The sequence below is a fragment of the Peromyscus maniculatus genome, chromosome 15 (genome assembly GCF_049852395.1).
Source record: "Peromyscus maniculatus bairdii isolate BWxNUB_F1_BW_parent chromosome 15, HU_Pman_BW_mat_3.1, whole genome shotgun sequence".
Lineage (NCBI taxonomy): Eukaryota > Metazoa > Chordata > Mammalia > Rodentia > Cricetidae > Peromyscus > Peromyscus maniculatus.
This window is the reverse complement of record NC_134866.1, coordinates 31,126,538-31,152,587: the sequence shown is the minus strand read 5'-3', so window position 1 is coordinate 31,152,587 and position 26,050 is coordinate 31,126,538. Positions and strand designations below refer to the sequence as shown.

Genomic DNA, 26,050 nt, shown 5'->3' with positions numbered 1-26,050 from the left:
AATAGAACATTATGTATGTAATGTTACAGTTGAAATGTTAAAAAGTACTAGAAAGGAACTTTCTACCCAAGTATGAAAGCAGCAGCAGCTGAGAGATTATCACCAGTCTGCACTCTAGCTCTAACAATAACTTACCATGTGACCTCGGGGCACTTAATAATGTTAAAGCTGTCACACTTAAAACAATGTTGGGATTTCCTTTATTTTTATCTTATGAGTATGACTGTTTGCCTTATTGTATGTATGTGTGTGTACCATGTTGCTTGCAGCTAGTACTCTTAATTGCTGAACTATCTCTTCAGCTCCACATTTCCCCCTCAAAACAAAATATAAGTCAATTTTAAACAAAATATTTAAATAGTATGGGAATATTTTATAGAGACTGGCACCTTTTAAGTTTTAATTTAAGTTCTAACCTTCTTGATGAAGGTTATTAACCAATAGTTCTCAACTGTGGGTGACTGTGTTCTCCATTCTCTACCTACAAGCATTCTGCAATGCTAGGAGCATTTCCAGTTGTCACTGTGGGAGGTGGAATTTACTGGACAGAGATCAAAAGATGCTGTTGAACATTCCACAAGACAACAAGAGAGAGCTCTTACCAACAGTGGATTATCCAGCTCTGTCAGTGCTGGAGTTGAGAAATGCTGTGTTAAATATATTTTATTTAATAAACATATTTATTATCCCAGAACTAGCTAGATGTATTTTTAATTTTATACTTACAGATTTTTTGATTAAAAAATAAATAAGCATGAAAAAATTTTGATTTTATTTATTTTATGTGTATCAGAATTTTGTCTATATGTTTGTATGTACTATGTGTATGATTAGTGCCCATGGAGGTCATAAGAGGGCACTGGATACCCTGGAACTGGAGTCAAAGATAGTTGTGAGCTACCATATGGGTGCTGGGGACTGAACCTGGATCTTCTGGAACATCAGCAAATGCTCTTAACCACAGAGCATCTCTGCAGCTCTGTAACACAAACTTTTTCCCACTTGTCCTCTAATCAGCTAATTCTCTCTCAAAGAATTACTAGCTTTGGGGGGCAGGTTGTAAAGGGAAAGAAGGGTTTTGTACATATGCCTTTGATCTAGCCAAGCAAAAGATAACCGGTATTTGTTTTGGGTAAATTACTTTACTGGCCAAAAACTTCTTTCTTTCTTTCTTTCTTTCTTTCTTTCTTTCTTTCTTTCTTTCTTTCTTTCTTTCTTTCTCTCTCTCTCTCTCTCTCTCTCTCTCTCTCTCTCTCTCTCTCTTTCTTCTCTCTCTCTCTCTCTCTCTCTCTCTCTCTTTCTTTCTTTTTTAAGATTTATTTATTTATTGTGTATACAGCATGTATGACTGCAGGCCAGAAGAGGGCACCAGATCTCGTTATAGATGGTTGTGAGCCACCATGTGGTTGCTGGGAATTGAACTCAGGACCTCTGGAAGAGCAGTCAGTGCTCTTAAACTCTGAGCCATCTCTCCAGCCCCAAAAACTTTCTTAATATTTTTTTTGTTGTTGTTGAGACAAAGCCTGTCCATAGAGCCCTAGGTATCCTGAAACTTTCTATGTACAGCAGGCTGGCCTTGAATTCAAACATCTGTCTGCCTCTGCCTCCAGATTGCTGGGATTAAAGGTGTGCACCACTATGCCTGGTAAATATCTAAAATGTTTAAATTACTTAAAGAATTTTCCAACTTAGAAAGAAGGCACACAATTAAAAGAAAATAGGATAACTATATGAGTACTCAATTTAAAGAAAAAGGCCAACTAGTCAATATGAAAAATGCTTAATTTTCTTAGAAGTGGAGCAACAAGGAATTATTCCTTTACCCCTGTTAGATTAGCAAAGGGTACAAAAATGATCCCAATAGCTATGCACTGCCTTTCAAAACAGCTAAAGATCATATCTAATGATCTCTCAAATATCAAGTAAAAAATAAAACAAAGCCCATGAAGAAGCAAACAGAAAAACCCCAAATTTTTCCAATGTCCTGGTGAACCTATTCCTGAGAATCTATTCAATAAAATGAATGCAACAATGTTTCAAAGTGTATATCAGGAGAATCTGCTCAATAAATAAATGCAACAATGTTTCAAAGTGTGTCAGGAGAATCTGCTCAATAAAATGATGCAATGGGCTGGAGAGATGGCTCAGGGGTTAAGGGTACTGACTGTTCTTCCAGAGGTCCTGAGTTCAATTACCAGCAACCACATGGTAGCTCACAACTATCTATAATGAGATTTGGTGCCCTCTTCTGGCAGACAGAACACTGTATACATAATAAATAAATAAATCTTAAAAAAAAAAAAAACACCTTAAAATATGATGCAACAATGTTTCAAAGTGTCAGAGTATTTTATATTATCCAGATTCTAGAGGGAGAGTATGGCACTAAATTATACTGATGGCACTGAGGAGCTATGTGACACGAAGTAAGCTATTTATATTTTTTATGCTTTAGTTTCCTTTCTTTAGGATTAAGGATTTTAGTGTTTGACAAAGTAAATGAGACAATGCATATAAAGTTCCCCAAAGTATCTGATCACAGAGTTAAGCAGACATGAGCTAACTATTAGCTACAGATTATGTATGAAGCTAAGTTATTTCTGGATCTATAATAGGCTCCTAGATGGAATTAGTGTCTTGGAAATAGTATATATATATTAGTATATATATATATATATAATATAGTATATATATTATATATGATTTATATAATATATAATTTCTTATTCTCTACTACTTTTCTTGATCCTTAAAACTTCTCAGGCAGCCCCGAGGTCCTCATGGAACTTACAAATTAAGAGAAAATTGCTTAACACCTGATAACAGAAGAAAAACAAACCTAGTAGAGAAAACTATTAAAGTTACATCTTTAGAACACAGTATACAAGAAAAGTAAGAGTTGTAAGTTTCTAGAACATTTTAAAATTTAGCATAAGAAATCACAATTTACTATGCTGTTATACATCCCATTTAAAAAAATCTCATTTGATTTACACTATTATTTTTATTTAAGAAATATTTTGTGAATTTCATTATTTTAGGAGAACATAGCATATTAATACATCAGTGTCTCTAATATGATACTAGATGTTCCATATTCAACATATTGCTTTATAATAAATGTAATAAAATATATTATGAAAGACAAATGAGTTACAAATTAAGAATCCAAAATCTAGTAAGTTTCTTCAAATAACAATTTCTGCTTTTCTTCACTTTTAGGTCTTAACAAGAGCTACAACATTTATTAAACAGTTACAAAGGGGGTAGATTAAGAACTAACAGAGAAATAGAGCCTGGATTTTAATTGTTGATGTTTTAGATAACTTGTAACAAGCATTAGAATGTAAATCTGAGTCAATGATACAGATTATCTGTCAGTGAGAATGTGTATGTAGTACACATGAATTCTAAATTTAAAGTACTTAGTACCTGCTGTACCAAAGAAAGAACAAACAAGACAATACATGCTGGGTGTGTGGTACATGCCTTGAATCTCAGCACTCGGGAGGCAGAAGCAGGTGGAGAGTTCCAAGACAACCTGGGCAGAGAAACCCTGTCTTGAAAAAAACCAACCAACCAACCAACCAACCAACTAAAAAGACAGCATTTATACTTACACTACATTTAGTGGTAAGGTACGGCTGCATAGTCATGGCATGTTTAACCATGAGTTGGGGTCTTATTTTGCTGAATAAGAACAAAGTGGTTATACAAGCTACTAATCTTCCAGAATTCACACCTTTATTGTCTGAATCTGAAACAATAGAAAAATAAGACACTAAAATAAGACAAAGTAGAGAAAATCAGACAGACAATTACTGAATTCACTCAACTTAACAGATCCAGTATGGGCCTTATTAAAACGCATCAGTACTCCTTATGGCATTAGACTACCCGTATTTCATTTCTGGGTACAACATTACACAATGAAGACCAAGTACAGAGGTCTTACTAAGAAAGACTAGTTCCACTGTAAGGGGTGTGACTGAGTTTAAAAGAAGAATGAAGTTGGAAAGTTCAGGGAGAGTCTTTGGGAATAAGTTGGTTCTGTCTATAAATGGAAGTGAATACAGGAAAACAAATGCGAGAAGACAAAACCAATTTAGCTACGTGATACTACTGTGTTTCAAGAGTACTGGTGAGAATGTTCAATTAGGAGTGACAAAGAGAATGTTGATTAAGGTTCTATGCGGTTACACAAGATACTGTTCAAATGAGGCCAGTTCGGAGATACTTTGGTTCTTAAAAAATATACTTTTTAAGAGATGATTAACAATGCTGAACATTAACAGATATTAACACCAATAAAGTCTAGGATGAGAAAAATAAAAAGGAAAAAATGCACACATGAAAAATGAGAAAAATTTAAAGAAAAACAACAATAAGCCCTGTGTAAGAAAAGAAAGGATATCTACAATTCCTCTAGGGGCCGTAAGGGACATCTCCACTAGAGGAATTGGTCCTTCAATTGAATAACTGAGGTCTATTGCTGCTCCTCATTACATACATCAGGAAATGGGAAGTAAAATTAATACTCTGTGCTTTTAAGTAATAGGTACCAACTATACTATATTTTTTGTACAATTTTTCATAAAAGACCAGATTTGTGACTGACATAATATAATTGATAATATAAAATATTAAGTACTTAACTTACATTAAAAATTTCAACAGATTAGAAATTAAGATTGAGAAATTTTAATAAATTAAACATTAAATATTGAGAAAATTTTGTAAACAACTAGAAAGAATATTAGAAAGGTAGTAAAATATTTTAACAACATTTTTAATGGCCACTACAATTTCTTTGAAAGTTTTCTATAATTTAAATAATACCAAATACTTTTGTGCTGCCATTAAAAAGCATATTGGGCTGTGGACTTCACTTTTATTCAATATCTAAAATACATGAGAGATATGTAGAAGAGATAAGATTTATGCGTTTATTATAGTTTGATCTAGGCGATCTTACAACATAATCTAAAATGAATTATCAAACAGAAATTTATATCATGAAACTCAAATTACTCTTAAAAGTGATGCAGTTAGTTATCAGGCAAGCAAATCCAGAGGTAAAACTGAGAAAAGGGTAATACTTAAAAATCTCATAAAATTAACTAAGGAACAATATATAAAATGTCTTACCAGCTAGAGACTCCTCATATTTAAGAATATGCTCAACTAGGTTATCAACAAGTTGAGTACAAGCTTTCTTCACAGGTTTATATGAAGAATCCTCTTCAGACTTCAACAACTATATATGTATACATATAAAAAAATCCCAGTAAAATTATTTATCAGGCAATAGTGAAAATGTTCATACATTAAATATCAATAAGCATTTTTGTTTTTTAGTTCTTAATATTAAAAGACAAAGAAAAAATTTATGACATATTTTAAAGTATCTTATAAATCAGCATTTGCAAAGTCAACAATTTTAGTACAAACTATTTAAACTGCTGTGTGCAGGGCCCAACACTGGAGAGATGCAGGAAAAATTTTCTCTCTCATGCCAGTCAAGACCACAGAACCACTATCTGATGGTAGCTGAATTATTTTAAATAATTAACAATTGTATCTGAATAACACCTTAAGCCTTGCAATTATAAAACATAATGGCATATTCTTTGGCAGATTTTTTTCTGCTTCATTCTTTGCCAAAGGATTAAGACGATGAGCTTAAAAATACTACGAAGAACAATAAAGAAGATGGAGGTAAGCTTACCTACAGTAAAAAAGTAAAACCAATGCAATCTTATAATCATAGGTCACTGGAAAAAATGACTTAAGGCATATCTGTTTTGTCAATAATAATTAGCTGAATATTTCTAGGGATATTAAAAGAAAGTTGCATTTCATTTCTGTGGGGAGTTTTCCAGACCTAACTTTCTGGAAAACATTCTATCTCCGTGTGTCTGAGAGAGTTGCAACAAGTTAAGAGTGGCTCATATGGGAGGAACTAAAATGAAGTAAAACAAAACTTCAATATTCACATTGTAAAAATGCATGATTTTAAACTTTCACTACAAGATCCATAGATGTTTACAAAGAGCACTATATTGCTAGGTTGCCAGCTTTTCTGAGTCTTTTTCATTTGTTTTTTTGAGACCGTTTCCCTTTATTGCTATGGCTGTCTTGGAACTCAATTTGTAGACCAGCTTGGCCTCGAACTCACACCTGTCTCTGCTTCCTGAGTGTTGTGATTACAGGCATGCACTACCACTGCCCTACTGCTTTTCTGAGTCTTAATGACGAAAAGTGTAAGTTTCTTTTTATTGTTTTATTTATTTATTGTTATTTTATGTATGAGTGTTTTGCTTGCATGTACGTTTGTCCACCAAGTGCATGCGTGGTACCAACAGAGATCAGAAGAGGGTGTTGGATCTCTAGGTGATTGTGAGCCGCCATGTGGCTGCTGAGAATCAAACCCAGGTCCTCTGTTATGAACAATAAGTGCTCTTTAACTGCTCAGGTATCTTTCTAGCCTTCCCTTTCCTTTTTTTTTTTTTTTCTTTTTTTGAGACAGGCTTTCTCTGTGTAGTTTTGGTGCCTGTCCTGGATTTCGCTCGAACTCACAGAGATCCACCTGGCTCTGCCTCCCGAGTGCTGGGATTAAAGGCTGCCACTACCCAGCTTCCCTTTCCATCTTTAAATAATTTTTTTTTTATTGTTTTACTGGACCAAGTCTGAGCATTATGGACTTTTCTGACTATTCCGGTCTTCCTCAATCTTTTCAGAAGCTATCCCTCTTCTCCTTGCCATGATGCTGCCTGTTAAGCCCCACTGCTGAACCTGTAGGCTTCCATGCACCCTAATTTAAGACATGGCTCCTTTCCTTCCTTTTGGTCCACCCCACCCCATCCCCTGGCCCGCCCTCCCCATCTGTCTATGTAGCCCTGTTTGTCCTTGAACTCAGAGATCCTTCTGCATCTTTCCTGCTGTTTTTCTCTCAAATGTTAATAAAACTGCCCTCAAGTTAAAAAAAATCACCTGGATAGTTTAAAATGAGTGACAGCAACCAGAACAATATGAAATATGCACAGCATCATTGTTCAATTAAAAGATAAATAAAAGACAGCCCCAATTTTCAATTATAAACAGCAAATTTTCATTGATTCAAGCTACAATTTACTTTCTTAAGCACAGCTACCAATATCATACTCCAGTTTGGTTTACATAAAGCAATGCAACTACCCCAAACTATTTCTTGTTCCTTTTTCCTCTCTAAGGCATCAAGTACATGCAAAATAATTTATTATAAATTTTGGTTCATGGTACTATCACTGCTGACTGGTATGTGATTTAATATATTAATTATAAATAATACATTAATATATTCATTAATATAATTAATATTAATATATTAATTATAAAGAATAAAACCCAACTCAAGACTATTTCCAGTAATTTGTATGTACCAAGGTATTTGCTTTCTAATCCTATGAAATAACTCAAGAAATTTTATTATTCCCTTGCATAAAGAAATGCCTACGCTGGCAGTTTTGTTGTTATCTTTTTCTGATACAGGATCTCACTATGGAGCTCTGGCTGTCCTGGAATTTACTATGTAGACCAGGCTGGTCTTGAACTCACAGAGATCTATCTGCCTGCTCCTGCCTCCTGAGTGCTGGGATTAAAGGTGTGTACCACCATGCTTTGTCCTGGTAGCTTTTTTTTTTTTTTTTAATTTAAATTTTCATCTTCAAAAATGTAATTTGGTTAGTGTTTTGGGTCTTGCGTTTTTACTCAACATTATGACCTAACTTTAACTGGGGTTGTTGCAGATAGTTAGTTTCCTATCACCTCACTGCTATTTAGCAGTCTTCTTTGTATGCCACAAGCCGTCTAGCCACTCTTCTGTGTGGAGATGAAGTCAATTTTCAATGGTGTATACTTGAAATAATCTTTTCCAAAGTGATTGTACAGGTGAAACACTGATGTGAAATGCTTGAGACTTGAAGTCTTCTAGATTTTAGGTTATTTACATACAACACAAAGGAGATGCTTGGGCAAAGGACAGAGATCTAAATAGGAAACTCATTTAAGTTTCATATATTCCTTATATAAATTGCTTAAAGGTAATTTTAGTATGTGTGAGTTTGGCTGTCAAAATGAGGTCAGGTGTGGAATTTTCAATTTGCAGAAGTCATCTCAGTGCTCAAATATTTCAAACTTGGAAGTACTTCAGATTTTAGATTTCTAGAGTAGAAAGGCACAGCCTGTAACCTATTCTCACTGAGCGGCAGTGTTTACAGACACAAATTATTTTTTATTTAGATCTATTTATTATTTTATGTGTATGAGTGCTTTGCCTGCATGTATGTATATATACCACCTGCATGTCTGGTGACCTCAGAGGTCAGAACAGGGTGTCAGGAGTCGCTGGGACTGGAATTACAGATGGTTGGGAGCTGTCATATGGATACTGGGAAAAGAACTCAGGTCTTCTGGAAGAGCAACAAGTGACCTTAACAGTTTCCACCCCTTAATTCTCTCTCTTTAGCTGGGCAGTGGTGGCCCAGGCTTTTAATCGCAGCACTCAGGAGGTCAATCTCTCTGAGTTCGAGGCCAGCCTGCTCTACAGACTGAGTTCCTGGACAGCCAGGGCTACACAGAGAAACCTAGTTTTGAAAAGCCAAACAAACAAATAAATATATCTTTTCTTTTTTTGTTTGCTATTTTATAGAACAGTCTTTCTAGATAGCCTGTTGTACTTGAAGTCAAGATTTTCCTGTCTCAACCTCAAGAGTACTGGATCATGCAATGTGGGTTGGCACACGTCTTTAATCCAAGCACACCGGAGGCAGAAGCAGGGTGATCTCGGTGAGTTCAAGGCCAGCCCGGTCTCTATATAGAGTGTTCCAGGTCAGAAGGTCTACACAATGAGAGCCCTGTCTTAAAACTAAAACAACAACAAAACATGGGAGGAGAGGGCTAGGTATAACTCCACTCAAGAGCAGAATGCTGGCTTTGTACACAGAAAGCTTGAGCTTCAACTCTCAGCAACACGAGGAGAAACACGCGAATAGACTCTTAAAAACATGAGGACACATCATAGGAAATGTATGCAATACGCATAAGCAATGACTACTCTCAACAGTTCATGCTGAGAATGTTTACTTCCTAAATGAGGGCCACATTTTACACTGTGGAATTCACAAAACTTGAGGAATCAGATGACAGATGACAAAGGACAGAAAATCTAGCGGACTAAAGGCTAGAAATGCTAATTCATACCTGTTTATACATACAAACACACACATATATATGTGGAATAATACTCTTCTGTGTAAGTCTTTCATTTGGCATAAATTGCTGCATGTATGAATTTGAAGCTATTTAACGTAGTACTTGAAGTTTCCTTAAGAAATTATATCCCATATATAGAAAATTACTGATTCACAAGAAAAAATTCTGTAAAATTATAAATTTCTGAAAGTTGTTAAATGGAACATATGCATGCATGTCTGGTAGCATGGAAACGGTAGGTGTGCTGTATAGTCTTGACTTTAGAATTCCTGAGAGCCCCAGCGGCCACTCCTTACACTTTTCCTGTTTCCTCTAGAAATGTATGCACACACAGTTGCAGAGAGGTTAGTTCTCTGTCACGTGTAACAAAGTTTCTGTGTCTGGGGCTGGAGAGATAGCTCAGAGTTTATGAGCACTTACTGTTCTTCCAAATCACAAGCACCTGTAATACTAGCCTCAGGGGACCCAATGCTCTCATCTGGCCTGTACATGCATGCACACATGCATGCATGTGCTCCCCCCCATCAACTGCCATGAAAGAGGGATGGAGGAAAGACAGATGAAAGAAGAGTTGATGGGTAGGCAGAGGTGGAAGTATCACCGAGTGTAGAGTTTTGAGAGCAATCCTGAGGAATAAAGTGAGATACTGCCTCCAAAAATAACTCAGTGGGAAAGAGCATTTGGGGACTATAGTTCAAATCCTTGGCACCCTCATAAAACTTGGGAATGGCTGCTGTCCAGAACCCCAGCACTGAGAGGCAGAAAGAGGTGGGTATTGGGAGCTTGCTGGTTAGCTAGCCTAGCCAAATCAGTAAACTTCATATTCAGTGAGAGTCTCGGAGAATAAGGTGGAGAATGACAGGCCACCTGCCATTCTCTTCTAGCTCCACACATGCTGCCAACTTCCAAAAAAGACTGAAAATACTAGTAACTATTACAGTTGGGAGATGAATACGCTTATTTGAAAATTTCTAAAAGTCCAAATTGTGGTTTAATTTATACTACTAAAAGAAAGTCTATATATTTTGTAATATGCCAAATAATTATGTATTTAATGTTATTTTTATTTAAAGATCTCATGAGTAGTCTCTAGATCAGTGGTTCTCAACCTGTGGGTTGCAAACCCTTGGGGTGTGGGGGTCAAAAAACCCTTTCACAGGGGTTGCTTATCAGATATCACACATAATAGATATTTACATATTAAGATTCATAACAGCAGCAAAATTATAGTTATAAAATAGTAATGAAATAATTTTACAGTTGGGGATCACCACAATATGAAGAACTGTATTAAGGGGTTGCAGCATTAGGAAGGTTGAGAACCAATGCTCAGCATTAAAGGAATAAGAAAAAAATGATCTGAAAGTGGAGCTACAACTTTAATTAGTATTTCAGAAAATATTTTTAGCAGTCAATTTGATAACTGACTTAATACAAAAATTAAAGCACATAGCTTAACATGCTGAAGTAAGCTTCTTCTACTAAACACAAATATTTAAGGAAGAACTGAAAAGTTTATTTTTATTTATTTTTTAAGAGTTATTTATTTTATGTATATAGTGCTCTATATGCATGTACACCTGCATGCCAGAAGAGAGCATCAGATTCCATTACAGACAGCTGTGAGCTACCATGTGCTTGCTGGGAATTGACCTCTGGAAGAACAGCCAGTGCTCTTAACCACTGAGCCATCTCTCGAGCCCTGAAAAGTTATTTTTAAAATGATAAAGACCCTTTACTAAATTTCATGTCATCAAAATTACACTCACATTTTGAAGGAGTTGCTCAAACCAGTCATATCCAGTATCTCTACATGCTGCAACCTACAGTGAAAAGAAAGTCAATCAAACTACTAAAATAAGGCATTTATGGTAACATTATAAAGACTGAAAGGCTATGTTTAAGAATATGTATGCATACATATACATACATATAATAACAATGCAAAAAGAGGCCATGGAATTAAAGACAGCAATGAGGGGTATAGGGGAAAGTTTGGAGGGAAGGGAAGGGAAAATGTTAAAATCTTATTAAAAAAAAAAAAAGACATTTATTTTAAAGCAGACATTTTAGTTATGCTGTAACATGAAGTGTATGCCTACTTTTTAAATTTGAAAGGTTATATTTTTTATTATAATATTTTGTCTTTTTTTTTTTTTCCAGAACTGAGGACCGGACCCAGGGCCTTGCACTTGCTAGGTAATCGCTCTATCACTGAGCTAAATCCCCAACCCCAAAAGGTTGTATTTAAAGTAAACTTTTTTTCCAGTAACTCAAACACTTGCAATATTGAAAAATTAAAGAAATTAGTATAATATTAAAAAGACTAAGATGGTATCAAATCATAAAAAAAAATAGCTTATGCCATGCTCTATCAGAAAAATCTGTGGTTTCAAAAAATGAAAATAAAAATATTTATTCCTTAACCCTTTAGACAATAGCTTTACTGTAAGAGTGAAAATGGAGATGATCGTGTAACCGAGTCTATAAAATTGCTAATATTCAACACACATCAGCAAATTATAGCTCATTTACGTGTTAAAACCTAAACTACTCTAAATGTTATCTGCAGGTTGCTAGTGCAGCAGTACACAGCTGTCCTCTTCTTTCTCTCTTCCTTTTTCAATTATGGAAGTACAGAAAACGTCAACATCAATGCTTCTACATATGAGTATCAAGAAGCAGAGCCATGTGCAAACATCCTTTTCCTTTTCCTTCAGCCCCAGGAGAAGGTCCAGCAGTACTGGAAGCTGCACTAACACCAGGCACGGCTAGGTATTTCATCACTGCCTCTACCCTCCTAAGATGCGGTGGACTTCAGCTAGCTTTGCACTCAGTAACCGCACACTCGTGTCCATTGTTCTTACCACATCAGTGATGTTTAAGATTTTCCTTGTCATTGCTTCTTTGTCATTATGTGGAGTTGGAGTAAACCAGAGTTTTTGGAATGTTTCATTTACTAATTTCTAGGGGAAAAAAAAAGAAAAGAAACCCAGTCAATTATTAACAACAAAAATGGCAAATTTTAATTGTAAATTCCCATTAAGGCCCAACAAAAAGCTATAGCTAAAAAATAGATTTTCAGGAGTTTATTATAAATTTATTCATGATTCAAATGACCAACTCATTTCCCAAATTATGAACTTTTTCAAACTGGTGATGATGGGCAATACTATGTTTAACCTATAGCTTCTGCATAAAATACTTTCAAAATTCTTTAAACACATATTTATGTATGTGTGCCTGTGTAGATGTGCATTACCAAGTGCCTGCAGGAGCCAGAGGAGGTGTTGGATCCTTTGGAGCTAGAGTGCAGGTGGCTGTGAGCCACCTGGTATGGGTGCTGGAAATTGAACCTGGGTTCTCTGCAAGAGTAGCAAGCACACTGACGAGCCATCTCTCCAGCCCCTGAAATGTTTTTGATCAGACTAAAAGCACTTTTATTGTTTATTTTATTTATTTATTTGTTTGTTTGTGTGCTGTATGCATATACATATGTGAGTGTGTATGCTCATGAGTGCACATAGAGACCACAGCAGGTCATCAGGGTGTTTACAGCTATCGTTTTTTCACATAGCTGTCTTGAGACATGAGCTCTCATTGAACTGGAAGCTTGCTGTTTTGGCTAGGCTGGCTAACTAGCAAGCCCTCAGAATCTGCCTGTCTCCACCTGCCCAATGCTAGGTACAGGCACATGTGGCCATGTCCAGCTTTTAATGTGAGTGCTGGAGATTTGAACTCAGGTCCTCATGCTTGAAGAACAAATGCTCTTACTGCTATCTATGCAGCTCCCTGTTATTGCTTTAAAGGGAGAAACTTGTGCTGGGTAGTTTTATGTCAACTTGACACAAGCTAAAGTCATCTGAGAGGAAGGAACCTCAATTAAGAAAATGCTGGGCTGGAGAGGTGGCTCAGAGGTTAAGAGCACTGCTTGCTCTTCCAAAGGTCCTGAGTTCAATTCCCAGCAACCACAACCATCTGTAATGAGATCTGGTGCCTCTTCTGGCCTGTGGGGATACGTACAGACAGAACAATGTATACATAATAAATAAATAAATCTTTAAAAAAAAAAAAAAGAAAAGAAAATGCCTCCATAAGATCCAGCTGCAAGGCATTTTTTTTTTTTTTTTGGTTTTTTTTTTTTTTTTTTTTTTGGTTTTTTTTTTTCCGAGACAGGGTTTCTCTGTGTAGCTTTACGTCTTTCCTGGAGCTCACTTGGTAGCCCAGGCTGGCCTCGAACTCACAGAGATCCGCCTGGCTCTGCCTCCCGAGTGCTGGGATTAAAGGCGGCATTTTCTTAATTAGTGATTGATTGGTGGAGAGAGCCCAGCCCATTGTGGGTGAGGCTACCTCTTAAGTCCTGGGATCTCTAAGAAAGTAGGCTGAGCAAGCCTGAGGGAGCAAGCATCCCTCCACAGACTCGGTATTAGCTCCTGCTTCCAAGTTCCAGCCCTGTTTGAGTTCCTGTCCTGACTTCTTCCAATGATGAACAGTGATATGAAGTTGTTCGTGATGTTTCATCATAGCAAGAGTAACCCTAACTAGTACAGAAATCGGTTAACAGGATAGTGGGCCACTGCTGTCATGGACTGACCATGTTATTTTTGGGAGGATTGTGGAAGGACTTTTCTTTTTTTTTTTTTTTTTTTTTTTTTTTTTTTTTGGTTTTTCGAGACAGGGTTTCTCTGTGTAGCTTTGCGCCTTTCCTGGGACTCACTTGGTAGCCCAGGCTGGCCTCGAACTCACAGAGATCCGCCTGGCTCTGCCTCCCGAGTGCTGGGATTAAAGGCGTGCGCCACCACCGCCCGGCGTAGGACTTTTCTTTTGGGCAAGAAAAACCACTGAGTGTTCGAAGCTTGGTGAGCTCTTTTGGGAGAGACTGAAGAATGTTGAGAGCAATGCGGAAATGGAGGCCTGGGTTGTGAAGTTTCCGAAGGAAGTTTGTGAGTCCCTTATTGACTCTATCAGAGCCATTTGCTATTTTGAGTTAAGAATTTATGATTCTGGCTAGCTGCAATTAACAAGATACTAGAACCACTGGAGAAAAAACTTTGCTCTACTGGGACAATAGATGTTGGTTAGCTTGAGCAGAAAAATTGGAAGTGATTAAGAAGGGATCAGCATCACTGAAGTGAAATTTTGTGGGAAGTCTTTTCTCAGAGTCAGCACACACAAGCTGTGTTCAGAGGTGGCCAAGATTGTACCTTGTGCCGGCAGACAAACTTGGTCATGTCTAAGAGTCTCCCAGGTGGTACTGGTTTTAAAGGCATGAAGGGGTCATGGAGAGCAGCTGAGGCTTGGCACTGTGAGAAGTCAGGAGAGGCCACTTGTGAAGGTGCAGCCAGAGTAGCAGTGGAAGCCCCAGAACTGACGGGGTCATGGAGAAAGGTTGAGGCATGGCATCGTGAAGAGGGCCCATGAGAGGCTATTAGTGAAAGTGCAGTCCAATTGCAGTAGAAGGTCCAGTATTTTGAAATGCCAGTACCATGGAATGACCGCCAAGAACAGCAGCAGCCCTGGAGAGGAGCCAGCCTGAGTCTTGAAGACAAGCTATTGCAGGGTGGAGCCTGAGAAGTGACCCAGGCCCTTTGGAGGAGCCCACACTGTGAGTGAATCCCAGATATTGGACATTAAGTGATTTACACTATTTGGAGTCTGGTTCCCGAATTTATCTGACTGCAATTGTGCCTTGGTTTTTCCCTCTTAAAATAAAGTATTTAACTTAATTTTGATTTTATCGGAGCCCAAGGTTGAGAGACTTTCTATTTTAAGAGACGTTTTTTTAAAAAATAGACTAAATTTTTAAAATGTTTGAATTTGTAAGAATGTGGGACTTTTTTAAAAAATTTTTCGAGACAGGGTTTCTCAGTGTAGTGTTGGCTGTCCTGGAACTTGCTCTGTAGACCAGGCTGGACTCAAAATCACAGAGATCCACTGCCTCTGCCTCCAGAGTGCTGGGATTAAAGGTGTGTACCACCACTGCCCGGTTGGGACTTTTTAAGTTTATAAAATGCTTCGTATTGTGAGGTTTATATTAATGTATGATCTTGAGGATGAACAAGAAAGGAAAAGTTGTGGCTTTACAGTGATTTGTTTGCACGTCAAGCTTGACAAGGGATTATTATGTGGCATAGTTTTATGTCAACTAGACACTAGCTAAAGACATCTGAGAGGAGGAATCTCAATTAAGAAAATGCTGTATAGGTTGTAGGGAAGTCTGTAACTGAAAATCAACATACTATTTAAAAATCCAGATAACCTTGTAATCTCTTTGGATAGAATACTTTCTTTTTTTTTTTTAAAGAAGATTTTTTTTTTGTGTTTAGATTTATTTATTAATTATGTACACAGCATGTATGCCTGCAGGCCAGAAGAGGGCACCAGATCTCATTACAGACGGTTGTGAGCCACCATGTGGTTGCTGGGAATTGAACTCAGGTCCTCTGGAAGAGCAGTCAGTGCTCTTAACCTCTGAGCCCTCTCTCCAGCCCCGGATAGAACAGTTTCTATAATTAAATACACAAATATTGTAATGCTTGAATAGGTGGGGAAAGATTATTTATATATTTGTATTTATATTTTATTAATATAAACTCTAGAAACAAAATAAAAAATTAGATTCAGTAAGTACCTAAATTACTGTAAACATTAATGAAAAAGAAATTTTCATCTTACCTTAATGCCCTCTTCATCATTGACTCTACGAATCATTTTTACACACATTTCTGTAATTTTTGGAAATGTTGGTTGTTCAATACAGATGTCTCTTAAAATCTTTATTACCCTTTTCCTGACACTGATACCAGTATCCTAAGGACAAAAATATATTTTCAAATGTTAGGAAAATTCAGATGTTTTAAGTGTGTGAAATTTGACAAAATAAAGTTAAAGATTTCTTATAAGCATTTTAATCCCTATTTGTTAAACGAAAATTATGTTGCATATTTACTCTTCACATGTTATAAATATATTTAGTTTATTGTCCTTACTTTTAAAATATGATATAACATGGAAGTATATACACTTAGTAATAAACTCAAGACCAGAGAATAAATTCACCAGATTTGAATAAGATGATAAACTTTTAGAATACTGTCTGGTACTTCAATAGCATATGAAATGCTATCTATGATGTGGACAACAAAGTGCTTAAGATAAATCAGGTAAAACTTTCGGCACTAACTACTCTTGTACTATACTAATGGTAATAAATATTTGTCATTGAAGTGTTACAGAATTTTGTGTGCTAATGCATTGATGTGTAGTTCTATAACAAATCAATATGCTTGTGGTGTGCCTGTCATGAAAATAATTCTCAGACAGAGAGCGATAGACACACACTCACTCTACATTGATAATACAATTATTCTAGAGTATTCTCCAAAACCAGTTAACTATCATACATAATTACTATCAATTACTCATTAAAAATTGGTATAACAGTAATTGAAAAATAGATCTTATTTTCACCAACAATTGGCTTCATAACATTGAATAGCTTGCCTCTTGAAAGCATAACCTTCTTTAGAATGATGCTATAGTCCACAGATTAGGCAATATAAAATTGTAATTGGTATTTATACTTTTAAGATTAATTTAGTGATGTTTAAGGCAAATTATATTCTTAAACTACTATAAAACAGAAGAAAATACCAATATTCTTTCAATCAGCATATCATAATACTGCTCAGCAAGCTGAGGTCGACAAAGGACAAATCGACCTAGTAATTCCACGGCCGCCTCTCGAACACTAGTGGAGTTATCCATTAATCGTCCATGAACTCCTCGCTGCATGTCAAGCTAAAGAAGAGTGAGGGAATATCATTTGTAGTAGCAGAGATAATCTTCACATTTCAATAAAAAAAGCAAGAAAGAATATTTTTGCTTTTACCCTTGCCAGAATACTGGGGTCTACAGCAACAACCTCAGATAAACACTTCATGGCTTTTGTTCGAACGGCAATTGCATTTTCACCAAGAACTCGTAGTATCTGCCAGGCAAACATTAATATAATACATAAAATTCAACAAAAAATAGCATGAATATATATAAAAGAACACAATCTACTACTCACTACCCTTTGTTTATTATGTGTGAGTAAAATTATACATTATCTTACCGGTCCAAAATCTTAACAGAGACTAGTACACATGGAAAAGCATTCTATATTTTGGGGTCTTTTCCTTTACCTCAGTATTCATACTGCTGTACATACATTTAAGAACATTAAGCTTCACTAAAACCTTATATGTAATTTTTATCAAAAACAGGTATTATTTACCATGACTTGATAATGGGACAATTTGTTTGTTTGTTTGTTTGTTTGTTTATTTATTTATTTATTTATTTATTTATTTATTTATTTATTTATTTATTTATTGTTTTTGAGACAGGGTTTCTCTGTGTAGCTTTGTGCCTTTCCTGGATCTCACTCTGTAGACCAGGCTGGTGTCAAATTCACAAAGATCCTCCTGGCTCTGCCTTCCGAGTGCTGGGATTAAAGGCGTGTACCACCGCCGCCCGGCCAACAATGTATTTTTATAATGTCATACAAACACGCCCATTTGTTTGTATGACAAGAATCAGTATGTAGAGCGTAGGCATAGCTAAAGACATGTGAACAATATGGAACAGAGACAAATGCTGTTTTCACAATCCTTTAAAACTATCCTCAACAATGAATACATACTGTCCATGATCTCCAAAAGTAACCAGAATAAAAAATCAATCAGAACTATCAATCAATTTACCTGCGTCAAATAAATATCAAAGCTCTGGGCAAACGGCCTCATAGAGGCCAAGTATCGAACAATCAAGCAAGCGTCATCATAGTCCACAGTATCAGAGTTCATCCTACAACAGAAAACATTGCAATTTTATATGTTCTTTGTAAATGGATAGCTATGATTCATATTTATCTAACACAGTTTCTCTTTGCATCTTACTTTAATGTGCTGAACTGAGACGGTGTGGTTTTGATAATGCTTCTAAGGAACTTTTTCCGGCTTTCAGCTCGATGCATTATTTGACCAGTTGTCTCGATTTCTTTTGCATGATGTGTTCCATCAGATGATTCTTCATCTTTTTGGGATTTCATTGCTTTTTCTGTTTCCAGAGTTGTGTCACGAAACCATTGGGCTATATAGAATTTACGGGAAAACTGGAAAGACATTAGATAGATTTGAGCTGATGCCATTAGTAACAGTTCTAATAGAATAGAAGTACTAAGGCTTTCTTTGAAACAAACTCTATCAGACAGAAGCAGATATAAAGACAGAAATATCCTGGATTACAAAATTTTCTTTTTTTTTTTTTACATTTAACTATAACTTTAACTATTAATGTAAAAAACTAACTTAATAAAAACAACCATATTAAATCTACAGTACTACTATCAACTACTTAAAGTAGGACATTTCATATGGCTCAGTTAGATTTGATGGTAAGACCACTAGAGAAGTTTAGAATAAATGTAGTGATTTCCATCTGTTTTCAACTCTTAACTTCTCTGTGCAAGAAATACATAAGTTTTAAATACATTAAAACATTCAGCACTAAAGCACTTCTGAATATCTACTAGGTAGCTAAAATAATACAGAGGTTATTGCAGCTCTTTTATTTCACCCGTTAAAAAAATAAATTGAAAACAACCCATTATGTGCAGTGTTATTTATAAACTTACGCCAGGCCTATAAAGTATACGAATTGTACACACAGCCTGTTATATTCTGGATATGTTATTTAATATACATTTCTAAAGAACTGTATGTACACATATATAAGAATTTGACAGCTGCTTTGCATGCTAACAGATCATCTTCAGCACCAGGTGGCCTATACTCATTTTTAGGATTAGCCTAGACTTAAAAATAATCTATAAAATGATTTCCAAATATTTCTCTTATTTTCTTTCCCTCTAACTCCCTACCTTACTCTTAGAAGACAAATTTAAAAGGCAAAATGAATCTCACCACCAGTGAAGGGTCAGTCTCAGTGTTCTCATCCAAATAATCAAGTAATGCCTTTTGCAATTGTTGGATTTCATCTTCTCCTCCAGAAACCTAAACCCCAAACAACAACCACAGATTATCAGTGCTTTTTGTCTGTTACTGATCCTCCACCCACTTCTCAATGTTGTACTATGGCTGGTGACCGGATCACAGATATGTAACCACTAAACTCTTGGTGTATTTTAATAAATTGTGCAGATGTAAATGCAAACCTAACAGGGGGAAAATAACAAGAAGGAAAGCAAGTATAGTTATTATATAGAAACAAAAAATATGGTTTCTCAAAAACATATGGATAGCTAAGTTTGGCTTTATGAGTTATTTGCTATCTTAAACAGTTCAGAAGTGGCTGACGTAAATATCATCACAAAAATATCCTATCCAGCCCTGGTACTGAATTCATTTGAAAAAGGAGACACTAGTTATTTTTTTTTCTTTTTTTCTGGAAACAGGACTCACATATTCCAGCATTGTCTTGAACTCATTGTGTATTTTGTATTCATGAATATACATCAAAGTTTTAATCTAGTAAGTAATATGCATTACACATTTCAGGCAGCTTTATAATTATTGTGGGGATAATACTTTAGCTATAGAAAGGGAATGGATTTGTAGGTTCTGGGAATTTCACTAAGTTTGCTCAGCGTGGATTCTTAGTAAGCTTGCACGGCACTTTGTCATGAGCTATCTCCCAACACTATTCCTTCCCATCATTCTTTGAAGACTTTATTCTATGATATGATAGGTACTTGACAGGCATCTCTTACTGTCGTGCCTCATCTGTGGGGCCATCTATTTCTTCAAAGAATCCTAGTCCTTTAACTAATAAACCATAATAAGGTAAAGAGTGATTGAAAAAAAAAAAAAAAACACAAACCCCTGAACTGACCTCTGGCATCTACATGCACATGCACACATGCACCTACACATCTATGTGCATACACACTAGAAAGGACACACACCATAAACACAACACAAACGCAGACCTACTCCCTTGCTCCACTCCCACCCCCCAAAAGGTTTTATATTGGGAACATGTCAAAAGAGGCACAAAAGCTAGCTCAAAACACATCTCACTGGTCAAGTGTAAGGACAATTTGATCATTAAAATGATGATGGGTTGGAAAGATGGCGCAGTGGTTAAAAAGGCTTACTGCTCTATCGGTTAAAAGTGCTTACTGCTCTATCAGAGGACTGGAGTTCGGATCCCAGCACCCACACTCAAGTGGCTCACAAATGTCTGTAACTCCAGCTCCAAGGGATCCAATGGACCCTTCTGGTTTCCAAGGACACCTGCATACACACGTACACATACACATGCTCACACAAATAAATGAAATAAAACAAATCTTCAAAACAAAAAAAAAAGATGGCAATAGATTATACTCTAAGTATTATATTCACTAATAATATAGTAATGGTAAGTTTTTACTTTTGATAGTGTATTACAAATATTTATGTGCCAATTCTTATTTGTACAAATGTACACTACACAACAGCACTCAAAACTGAGCATTAATTACAGTCTTCTGATGGGCTTGTTAAACCCCTGACTACTCCACTACTAGGGCTTTGGATTCACAAGATCCAGAGAAGGACCTAAAATTCTATCTTTAGGACGAGTTCTTGAGGATATTATGAATTCAAGGCTAGCCTGGACTACAGTGAGAACTTATCACACTCAGGACCAAATAACAAAACAAATTTTCCTTGAATTTACAAAATCTACTATTATAAGGTAAGAACATGTAGGGCTGGATGATATAGTAGTTCAGGTGGTAGAATGTCAGCCTAAAATGTACAAAGCCTTGGCTTCAATTCCTAGCACTCCATAAACTGGGCCTAGTGGTGCATGCCTGTAATTTCTAGCACTTGGGAGGATCAGGAGTTCAAGGTCACCCTCAACTATAGACTACTCAGCAAGTTTAAAATCAACAGGGACAACATTAGACCACACCAAAAGCAACCAAGTAAGCAGCTATTTATATATTAATTTAAGTTCTTGATTTCAATACCTGTTTTAAAATTCGTTCTATAGACCCTTGATCCATCTTGCTGGTAACAGCATCTTTTCTCAGTCGCGCAGCAACAGTTCCAAGGTAATCAAGAGATGCCACTCTTAAAGCCATTTCTGTTGACTTATTACTAAACTGATGAACCTAAACATCAAAGATGGGATATTACTGAGTAAGAATTTAAGAGTAAAATTCTAATGTCTATAAATCATTATAGTTTCAAATAGTGGTATTACTTTTTCCAATTCATAAAAAGTTAGGTTTCAAAGGTTTTTCAACAACTTATATTGCACGACTCCAAATATATATATATTTTAAAATGAAAAGAGAAATCACTGTATTTCTTTCCAATTTTATGCTGTACCATGAGGACTTAAAAAGTACCATATGATTTTAGAAATAATATAAAAAAAATGACAAAATGTTCACCTTAGTCAGTGACATGCTTTCAATGGTTAATTTTAATAACTCAGGACTCATTGTTGAAATGTTTTAAACCAAAGATGTAACGAGAGCACATCCCCCCCCAAACCATCTCAAAAAGCATTGCCATTACATGTAATGAAATGAGAGTGCTAAAATTGACAATTTTGTTTTCTACAGGTATTGACAATACACTGTACAGTTATACACATGCAAAAATAGATGCAATGTTCGTGTTTCCTTACACATTTTTAAAGAATTCATCATCTGTGAATCAGAGCACATCCTCATTATGCTGTCTTCTAGTAATTAACAATCTTTAAATGCTATGCTCTTACCAACAGTCTCCCTAACAAGCTAAGGAGCAGTTCAGCAGCTGGCCACTCGGGCTTATTGACTGTTGAAAGAAGGTCTTGGACAAAATTTTCAAAAAGTGGTCTGTAGTCTTCTTCACCTTGCTTACTACCACATCTAGTCAAAAAGGAAAAAACCCAAAAACAAAAAAGATGTTAATTTACATCATGTTTGGAATTTTGTTAAGTAGCTATTCCTCCACCCCTTTATTTAGTAACAAGGTAAATGAGAGTATATTAAAAGAGATCTAAAAATAAATTTATTTTATTTATTTATATTTATTTATTTTGGTTTTTTGAGACAGGGTTTCTCTGTGTAGCTTTGTGCCTTTCCTGGATCTCACTCTGTAGACCAGGCTGGCCTCAAATTCACAAAGATCCTCCTGGCTCTGCCTCCCGAGTGCTGGGATTAAAGGCGTGCGCCACCGCCGTCTGGCCAACAATGTATTTTTATAATGTCATACAAACATGCCCATTTGTTTGTATGGCAAGAATCAGTATGTAGAGCGTAGGCATAGCTAAAGACATGTGAACACGCCCGGCTAAATTTATTTTTAAAATTGCATTCCCCATCAATTTTTTTTTTGAGACAGGATTTCTCTGTGCAACAGTCCTGGCTGTCCCGGAACTTGCTTTGTAGACCAGCCTAGCCTTGAACTCACAGATTCACCTGCCTCTGCCTCCCAAGTGTTGGTATTGAAAGTGTGCGCCAACACCGCCAGGTGCATTCTCTATCCAAGTATATTAACTGATATTATCATTATTCTCTGAAAGTTGCAACAACTCTTAAGAAATTAATTTCTCTATAGTTATCATTAATTCTCATGAAGCTTGAGTACCCTCTTTCTATAAACTTTGCTTTACAAGCAGAATGCCTCAAAATTTTGTAAAGAAAAATTCTATCAATCCAACAATCCAATACTAAAATTTTGAGGTTCTACCAGAAGCAAATTCACACATTTTTAGATTTTTAATTCTCTTCCTCATTTTAAAGATCAGATTGTATTTGAGGTTCCAGTTACGGCAGGAGACTTGATCAATCTCCTTTCTATATAGACCACTCCACACTACGGAAAATAAATAGCACACTGTTGATCTTACTCACTTTTTAAGGAAGATGGAAAGAAAGTTCTGGGCTGTTCTCATAGCTGTTTCATAAGAGTTAGTAATGACAACATCCTGGTCAACCTAGAATGAGAAAGACAACTTTATAAAGACAGAAGAAACAATGACTAAATGAGGCCAGTTGCTATTACCATTCTACTACTGAAGAGACATAACACATTTAAGTATTTAAGACATTTTTTTTTTTTTTTTACAAAAATGGGATAAGCCAGTTGGCAGTTGGCATACTAAACATTTTAAAACATTATAAAGACTTAGAAACAATGGTAGAGTTCATTTAAATTTATTAAAATAATCAGAAATGTAATTAACAAATACACAATTAGTAGTTGTTTATCACGATCCATATCAGAACAAGAATAAGTGGAGTGAATGTACAAAACTATTTTTCAGAATTGAAGATACGTAGTTCAGTGTTAGAATATTTGCCAGTACCTCTAGCTAAAACAGATAAACTAATTCAACCACCAAAGAATATTCTAACTTCAAAGTTTATGAAACCACTATAATATAGACAAAAACTTGAAACTTTCAGTACAAATTAAAAGATTAAAATAAAAAAAAAGACCAAGTCAGTCTCAGCTGAAGAAACTCAGTGATAAATATAGAAAAAAAAGGTTACCAGTAACATTAACAGAAAAAAAACAAAACAAAATGAGCATGGTAGTATTTTACAGTAACTAGAATAAGTAAAATCAGAATGCAGGAATGCAAATGGAACTATCACTTAAGTAAACATATGGATAGCCTCCAGTAGTAAAGTACATGCAGGTGTCCTGTAACAATTCTGCTTCTAAGTTCCTTATAAAGAGACTCTTAACTTCAAGTCATGAAGAAATTGTTGTGTGTCATGTCATGAAGAAATTGTTGTGTGTCATGAACTATGAACCAAAGGCTGAGGGGCCCCCAGCTGGATCAGGCTTTTTGAATAGGTGAGACAGTTGAATGGCTTGATCAGTTTGGGAGGCAACTAGGCAGTGGGACCAAGTCCTGTGCTCATTGCATGAGTTGGCTGTTTGAAACCTGGAGCTTATGCAGGGACCCTTGGCTCAGTCTGGGAGGAGGGGACTGGACCTGCCTGGAATGAGTCTACCAGGTTGATCGCAGTCCTCGGGGGAGGGGAGGGGAGGCTTTTCCCTGGAGGAGGTGGGAATGGGGGGTGGGTGGGGGGAGAACAGGGGAACCCGTGGCTGATATGTAGAATTGAATGGTATTGTAAAATAAAATAAAAGGGGAAAAAAAATTGTTGTGTGTCAAACTCAGTGCAAAAAGAATCTGACAAAAAATGTCGGTGTAAGAAAATTAGCCATAAATATATCACTATAATTTTTGTGTAAATATAAAACAAAATAACCATATCTAAGTATACATACAAAATAGAAGTAAACATACTTATTATAGTGGTCACCAACAACCAGAAAAGGAAGGTTATATTAATGTAATCTAGAGGAGAAACACAGAGGACCTCAGTATTTTGGACTACACTTACTTTGTTAATTTTATACTGTCTGTCTATACTATTGATAAACTACTCTTGTCTCTTTGGAATTTTATTTGAAGTGAAACTATACAATCTAGAACTGGGCACTGTGATGCACAGCTTCAATCTTAGCATGTGGAAGGTAAAGATATCCGTGAGGCCAGCCTGGTTTATAGAGTGATTTCCAGGACAGCCAGAGCTACATTGTGAAACCTATCCCACCCCACCCTCTCCAAAAAAGAGACATGACAAACACGCAAACCCTCCAATAGAATCTAAAAATAAGTATCAATAGACTTACTCATCAGAGAACATGAAGTCATTTTCTATGTCAATTCCATACTAATCACATGTATGCATACATATACACCTAAGTCTAATATTTCCCCTGACATTGATTTCTTGATTGAGTTTACAAGCTGGCAGAACAAGCCTGTTGGGTGTTGATGATTTATGTGCTTCGTGGTGCCCAGATAAGAATTGGAACCAGAACTTATTCCCTGATTATGTGGAATGCCCTACAAGAAACCCAAACCCCAGTCATGAACCCCTAGTTAAGAATTTCTGTTTTAGAGGAATTACAGAAAATATAGCTGTTTCCAATCATTAAAGCACAAAGTTATAAAACCTTTAAATATTTCCTTACTTTTTTGTTTGAGTCTTCTTCTGAATTAGGGTCCTTCTCTGATGATGGTAAGTGAACTACACACTGAATAAGTTGTAAAACTAGTGCTGTAACCATCTGAATATACATAGGTTCTCCATCCACATCACTACTATTTAACCTTTAATGAAGAAGAAACAATTTAAATCAGAGTATGAAAATAGTTACATTTTATGTTTCATTACCACCTGAACGTTTCAATATGCTTTCTTTACCATACATTAGTGCTCTATGACAGTGTTAAGTACACTTTTTAAAAATCAGTCTGAAAAAAATAAACCATCAACTAATGCCTACTCATGAGGAAAAACAGTATTTAATATAAAAATTTTCTATTTTTTATGCATTGCAGATAAAAACTTAAAACAAATAATTATTGAATAAATTAGAACAATAAAAGTCTGCGGTTTCCAAATGCCCATGTATTCGGTCCACACCTGCTGAGTAGGGTAGTTAACTGGTACTAAAATCACCTCCATGGACGTGTGTGTCTGTGTCTAACAGTGTCTCACTCTATAGTACAGGCTGATCTAGAACCTGCAATATAGAACTTACTAGCTTTTAACTTGCAGTGATCCTCCTAGCTGTGCCTCCCAGAGGCTGGGGTTATAGACATGCACTACCACATGGCCCCAGTCAACTTACAACAAAAGAAATAAATTTTGTATACGTGCACATGCTATCGTGGACATGGCATGCGGAGGACACCTTTCAGGGAATCAATTCTC

General features: G+C 36.0%; 1 protein-coding gene across 3 annotated transcripts in view; it reads right to left on the bottom strand.

Annotated features, from left to right (window-relative positions):
- Nipbl (NIPBL cohesin loading factor) overlaps nucleotides 1–26,050 on the bottom strand; it is a 173,611-nt gene that overhangs the window by 20,694 nt on the left and 126,867 nt on the right. For all 3 annotated transcript variants that reach the window (XM_042261454.2, XM_042261453.2, XM_076551803.1), the window contains exons 21-34: nucleotides 25,305–25,443; nucleotides 23,159–23,241; nucleotides 22,039–22,171; nucleotides 21,278–21,421; nucleotides 19,224–19,313; nucleotides 18,198–18,412; nucleotides 18,003–18,105; nucleotides 17,144–17,242; nucleotides 16,906–17,052; nucleotides 15,928–16,062; nucleotides 12,120–12,218; nucleotides 11,022–11,075; nucleotides 5,149–5,257; nucleotides 3,621–3,757 (exon numbers count right to left, since the gene is read on the bottom strand). In XM_042261454.2, coding sequence (XP_042117388.1) covers nucleotides 3,621–3,757; nucleotides 5,149–5,257; nucleotides 11,022–11,075; nucleotides 12,120–12,218; nucleotides 15,928–16,062; nucleotides 16,906–17,052; nucleotides 17,144–17,242; nucleotides 18,003–18,105; nucleotides 18,198–18,412; nucleotides 19,224–19,313; nucleotides 21,278–21,421; nucleotides 22,039–22,171; nucleotides 23,159–23,241; nucleotides 25,305–25,443 — 1,687 coding nt within the window. The remainder of the gene's footprint in view (nucleotides 1–3,620; nucleotides 3,758–5,148; nucleotides 5,258–11,021; nucleotides 11,076–12,119; nucleotides 12,219–15,927; nucleotides 16,063–16,905; nucleotides 17,053–17,143; nucleotides 17,243–18,002; nucleotides 18,106–18,197; nucleotides 18,413–19,223; nucleotides 19,314–21,277; nucleotides 21,422–22,038; nucleotides 22,172–23,158; nucleotides 23,242–25,304; nucleotides 25,444–26,050) is intronic.